Raw genomic sequence first — 6,000 nt, 5'->3', positions numbered from 1 at the left:
GGGGGGGGGGGGGGGGGGTACAGCATTGCTCCTCAGCATTCCTTGGCTGCTGTGCCCCTGTGGCTGGGGTGTGGGTTGGGGCCCCGGGGCGGGCAGGCTGGATGCAGGCACTGCCACCTCTCCTCCCTGGCTGTCGGGTTAGGGCCTCTGTACTCAGAAGCTGGGGACACCAAAGAATCCCTCCTGAGCTGTGTCCCAAAGCCCTGCCTGGTGGCGTACGGGGCCGATGGACAGAGAGGAGGGAGAGGTAAGACCGTTGAGTAAGAGCTGGCGTGGGTGAACACAGGGGTTTGGAAACCAGCAGCGACCTGCTGAATGGGAAGGCTGTGGAGCAGGAGAACGGGGTGAGATGAGTGTGAGTCAAGTGTTAATTTTTTTTGGTAGGAAGCAGGGCACGTGTGCCTGCAGTTTGACTCCTTATAGGCGATTCTAGCTTGTGTCCACAAAATATCCTGTGTCTAGTCCTGATGTGTGTGGGTGCTTGGGTAGCTGTCAGGCCATCTTCTGAGAAGCACAAGTGCAGAGCTTCATAGGTGTTTCTGCAGGCAAAGCATATAGTTTTCTTTCTCTGCCTGCTGTGTCTGATGGAGGAAGGAGGTTCAGTACAGAAAGGTGACTCTTTGATCAGATTTGTGACTCTTCTGTTGGGTGGAAGGAAGGATGTTCTCTTGCAAATCAGTTTGGAAAACATGCAAGATTCATGGTGACTGATTGCTCCTTCCTCCCTCCATATTTTGTTATCAACACAGAAAGGTAAGTTTGTAAGATGGCATTAAAAATCGGTTTGTTTTATAACAAATGTCTATTTGTGTCTCCTTGCTTTTTTGATCCAGTAAATATACCCGTTTCACACAGTGGGTGGAGTTTGGTAGAGGCACCCAGGCTCTGTGTGTGTGTTGCCTATGTGTGAAACCTTTCATTTTATGCCTTGACTGCCTTTTCAATTAAATTAGACCTGCTGATACTGCTAATATCTGAAATGCAAGGATGGAAGCTCCTTCATGAACTATGTGGTAATGTGTATGGTGGCAACTGTTGTTGCCAAGAAATATGCAAATCTCTCCAAGGTGTAGGGCAGGGATTGATTTATTTAAATTATTAAGATGACTGATTCCTCTCATATCTCACGTTCAGGTTCGAGATGCAGCAATAAACAGCCTTGTGGAAATTTACAGACATGTTGGTGAACGTGTAAGGGCTGATCTCAGTAAAAAAGGATTACCCCAATCTCGGTAAGCTGAGAATGTCCTTATGCATTCATGATTTTGGGGCTGCTTTTTATTCCCTTCCTTCCTTTAGAAGGCTTCAGGTTGAAGCATGGTTGAACCTTTTCCTGGGATCAGGGTTTGGTGTTTCTCAGGCTATAAACACTCAGGTTTTATGTAATGTGAATCCTGTACCTTTGCTGAAGTATGACACAACACCACTAAAATTATTATAGATGTGTAGTTAACTAATTGAAGATTTAATGTGTTTTTCCTGTACTTCCTGCGTGTGTAGAGAGGACACTTCAGAGTAGCCTGTGTTTATGCATCTTAGAAGGCTGTCGTAAAGAAAAAAAAAGGCCACAGTAAATACTATAATTTCCAAGGCTTTATTAAAAAAAAAAATCCACACCAAAACCAAAGCCCTGTTTCTCTGCCACTGCTGCTTTTGGTGCTGTAAGAAAGCTGCTCTGCATATTGCTGCAACCTCCAGTGTGCAGGGTGGAGCGTGGTTGGCCCTGAGGATGGAGTAGATGGCAGCACGTCAGTGCACAGAGGCGGGAGGGAAGAGGTTTCAGAAGTGCCGGAAGAAGCAGTACTGTTGCCTCCCTTTCTCCAGTGAAAACATTGCTGCTGCAGTGTGTCTTAAAGTAATAAACTCTCTGGGAAGGAATAATGAGATCTGATAAGGATCTTCTGGTCTTCTGCTCCACCAGGCCTGTGACATGAATGTGAAAGAAGTGTCAGTGCCAAAGACAAATGTTGTGTGAAGTTGTCTTTTAGGGATGATTTTTGTGGCATTTCTGCAAGTAGTTATGCTAGGCAAAGTGGTAATGAGCTGGAAATGCATCTACAGTTGCATCTTCAGTGATGTAGTATTTCAAATTATCTCTCTTACACCTCCTCTAGTATCAGTTGTTTCTCAGGTTTTCTTATCAGCTGTTGCACATTGTGATTATTATTTTTATTTTAAAATAACTTCTCTCCACACTGACATTTTTTACAGTGCTCCCAATCACCTGAGTGAAGCAAAATTTGTCCTATAACATCTTAAGTTAGAAGAATCCTAAAAATAAAGTTCAGTTGTTCATTGTATATTTCTTTCTTTCAAACAGGTTGAATGTAATATTTACAAAATTTGATGAGGTCCAAAAATCTGGAAACATGATCCAGAGTTCAGGTGGTGAGTAGAAATACTTGTATTCTTTTTGGGGTTTTTAGCAATTTTCAATTGGTGAGGCATTCAAATGGACACAGAGCAAGTATTCTGTTAGGGAAAATGTGTATGGGCCATTGTTCAGAAATATACATGTATCTCTTGCAGCAAACAAAACTGATGTTTATTTAATCTGCTCTGTCTTCCTAGTAGTATCAGGAGAATGAAGTTTCAAGAACAGGAGTTGTTGTAAGAGTTGTCCTGCTTTTCCTCTTGAGTTTCATTAGGGAAATACATCTTCTGTTCTCAAGTCCATGTGCATCTTTAAATTGTTCATAAGATGCTCCCTCTTTCCTCATTTAAGAGAAGAAACCTTTTCAGTTTAATGCCCTAAATAGTACAGAAAGTATACATATTCATGTAGTTCCTATGTTAACGTGCTTTGTACATTTATGAATGCTAGTCAGAGACCCTTGTCACAGACTTAATTCTGTCTTGTCTGAAAATAGTACCTTGCTTACTTTAAAAACATGTGTTTATTACTGCTTTTATAACATATAAGCTTATGAGCTAGAAAATATTTTTACTAAGTATCACTCATTTTTTTTAGGAGTAGATTTTTGAGAGAATTCCTGGTGAGGGAATTAATCTTTCTGCCAATGTCTGAATAGAGCAGAGATGAAGAACATGGGTTCAGTGCTGCGGGTTCCTACCAAGCTCGCGCTCTCTGCAAGGCCAAGAACAGCATAGTTCTTGGCCCCAGATGTCCCCAGTCTTTTCCACCATGCTCTCAGAAGCCAAGAAAGCAGAAAGGTCGCTCCTCTTTTAATTGGAAAAAGTATATTTTTTGCTTCTAGGCATCATTCTTCTTGCCATATCCATTTTAAGGTATGGTAGATGTTATCCCTGCAGGAAATAAATAAAATTGACTCATTTGAAAATTCTGAAATGATATTTTGGATTATTCAGAAATGTGATGTGATATTCTCTTGCACCTTTGGGAACAATGAAGACAGTGCAGGTTCCTCTGTGATGGAATGGATCAAAATTATGCTTTTGCATAACGTGGGAAAATAGCGGCTGTATAGGTATATGAGGCTTACAGGGGCAAAAAAAGTGTAGTTGAGAAACAAATGTACTTTTTTTTAAAGGGAGGGAGAAGTAAATATCTAATTCCTTAGCAAACATCTTAATGTTTACAACCTCCCAATGTTTGTTCTGAAATCCCAGCTCAAACTGAAACAAGCTTACTAATGATTCAACTTCTCTGCTTTCTACTTGGCTAGGCTAAGGTAGAATTTTTGTTTGCTAGTAGTGGAATAGAATGGGCTTTCAGAAAAGGAAAAGTTAATTAGATGCATCATTGTGCTGTGTAGATTGCTGTTGTCTGGAGTTTGAGGAGGCAGACTTGTGCTCTGTGGTGAGATGTATTGCTACATGGTCTTTTTAAACTAATGCTGTGGTGGGGTGATGACTGTGGGTGAGATTTCTGTTGGATTTATTCTCTAGCGGGAGGGGGAAAGGTTTTGGAGCTTAATGTGCCCTTAGTCGAATTTAAGCTAAGTTTACAGAGGGTTTTTCTAGTCCAAATGAAGGTGATCTTAGTAGAAAATAAGGTATGCTACAACTGATTAGAAGAGTATTTAGTATGAAATAGGTGAGATACATGTAAGAATAAACTTCAATGAAGAGCAAGAAACTAGAGCTAGTTTATTTGCAATTCAGGTTTTAGACGTGCAATTATTTTAGCATCTACATGACCCCAAACAGTACCAGAGAGATCACTTGCTAATCCTTGGCTTTTGAGAGGTGGTTGTGGTCTCTAGACTGAACGTCCCAGCACATGCTGTTGGGTGATTCAAGTCTGCTGGCACCACGGAAAACGTCAGAAGCAGCAAGATGGGACAATAGGGATAACCTCTTCTGGGCAGACAATTCTTAGTGCCATCTCTTTCCAAGAAGGCAAACCACCTATTTTAAAATTGCCAAGGAAAGATTCCATAGAAACTTTTTTTTTTATAAGAGCAAGTAAAGTATCTATGCGTATTAGATCTGGTAGCTTCAGGCTTCATTGAGAGTTATTTTTTTTCTTTTAATACCCCTTTCTCTGTCACTGGTTTGATGAATTTGAAGACTTAACTTTCTTGCACATACAATGCCTGAGACCTTACACACCCTATCTCATGACCTTGATTCCATCATCAGGATTTTTGTGCTGCCAGACACAGTACTCCAGTCTTCCTCACCCTGCTTAACCCGATCTGCTGATGGCTCACTGTCCTTGCTTGTGCTGCAGCTGGATGCAGTCCCTAGAGTGTGTGTGTTAGCACTTCTCCTCCACTGAATCTCCTGCGTGGCCATTGCCACTAAAAAGTAGCCAGGGGGAATGGGAATTGGGTAGAGTGGAGAAGCGTTAAGGGGTCAGAAAGCAAGGTGTGGAAAGGATAAGATCTCCCATTGCTCTGCCAGAACCTTTTCATCTTCCCTAACAATAAAAAAGTCTGTAGTTGCATGAGTTAATTCTGAAGCAGTTCTCATTTGTGAATCTAATAATGAGAGCATTAGCTATTAATATATTTTCTTTTGTGTGTGTTTGAGGAGAGAGTTCAGTTTCCCATAATGCTATAGGCTGGTTTGTTGCTTCTTCCTCATGCTTCAGGCACAGCACAAACAGAGCGTACATGCTCACCATATCTAATGTGTCAGCAGCTCTGTATCTTTTTGAGGTTGTATAAGCCAGTGAAGGAGGCTTATCTTCACCCATGGTCACAAGTTTGTTATGGCCTAAAGACAAGCTAAGTTTGTCGTTTGTCAGGTTTCTTGTGTCCCTGACACCTCCTGCAGCTTTTGAACAAAGGTGACACTTTCAGCAGTTGTCAGAGTCACCAGGGAAGATGACGATAAATATTGCACATCCAAAAGATTTGCCTTTCTCAGGAAATAGCTGGCTCAGTCTTGTTAATCCTTTGAACCTGTGTGCTGGTTTTGGCTGGGATAGAGTTACTTTTCTTCATAGTAGCTAGTATGGGGCTGTGTTTTGGATTTCTGCTGAAAACAGTGTTGATGATGCTGAGATGTTTTCGTTATTGCTGAGCAGCGCTTACAAAGCATCAAGGTGTTTTCTGTGTCTTACACAGCCCCATCAGCGAGTAAGCTGGGGGGGGTACACATGAAGTTGGGAGGGGACATAGCCAGGACAGCTGACCCCAACTGACTAAAGGGATACTCCATACCTACTGTATGACATCATGCTCAGCGTATAAAGTTGGGGGAAGGAGAAGAAAGAGGGGGGACTTTCGGAGTGATGGTGTTTGTCTTCCCAAGTAACCATTATGTGTGATGGAGCCCTGCATTCCTGGAGATGGCTGAGCACCTGCCTGACAATGGGAAGTGGTAAATGAATATCTTGCTTTGCTTTGCTTGTGTATGCGGCTTTTGTTTTACCTATTAAATGTTTTTTATCTCAACCCACGAGTTTTCTCACTTTTATTCTCCTGATTCTCTCTCAACCTACTGGGGGAGAGTGAGCGAGTGGCTGTGTGGGGTTTAGATGAATGCTGGCTGGGATTAAACCACAATGGTCTGGCAGAGTGTGATCTTGATTATGAGGGTGTCTACCTGTTATCATTAATACCACTC

The 6,000-nt window shown here is 42.0% G+C and overlaps 1 protein-coding gene across 20 annotated transcripts in view; it reads left to right on the top strand.

The window, feature by feature from the left end:
* Positions 1-6,000, top strand: part of CLASP1 (cytoplasmic linker associated protein 1) — a 176,948-nt gene that overhangs the window by 47,875 nt on the left and 123,073 nt on the right. For all 20 annotated transcript variants that reach the window (XM_026852674.1, XM_026852681.1, XM_026852667.1 and 17 more), the window contains 2 exons: positions 1,135-1,232; positions 2,321-2,388. In XM_026852674.1, the coding sequence (XP_026708475.1) occupies positions 1,135-1,232; positions 2,321-2,388 (166 nt within the window). The remainder of the gene's footprint in view (positions 1-1,134; positions 1,233-2,320; positions 2,389-6,000) is intronic.

This window comes from Athene cunicularia (assembly GCF_003259725.1).
Source record: "Athene cunicularia isolate RWA chromosome 7 unlocalized genomic scaffold, athCun1 chr7_part1, whole genome shotgun sequence".
In the NCBI taxonomy this organism is placed as follows: domain Eukaryota; kingdom Metazoa; phylum Chordata; class Aves; order Strigiformes; family Strigidae; genus Athene; species Athene cunicularia.
This window is presented reverse-complemented; position numbering and strand designations above follow the sequence as displayed.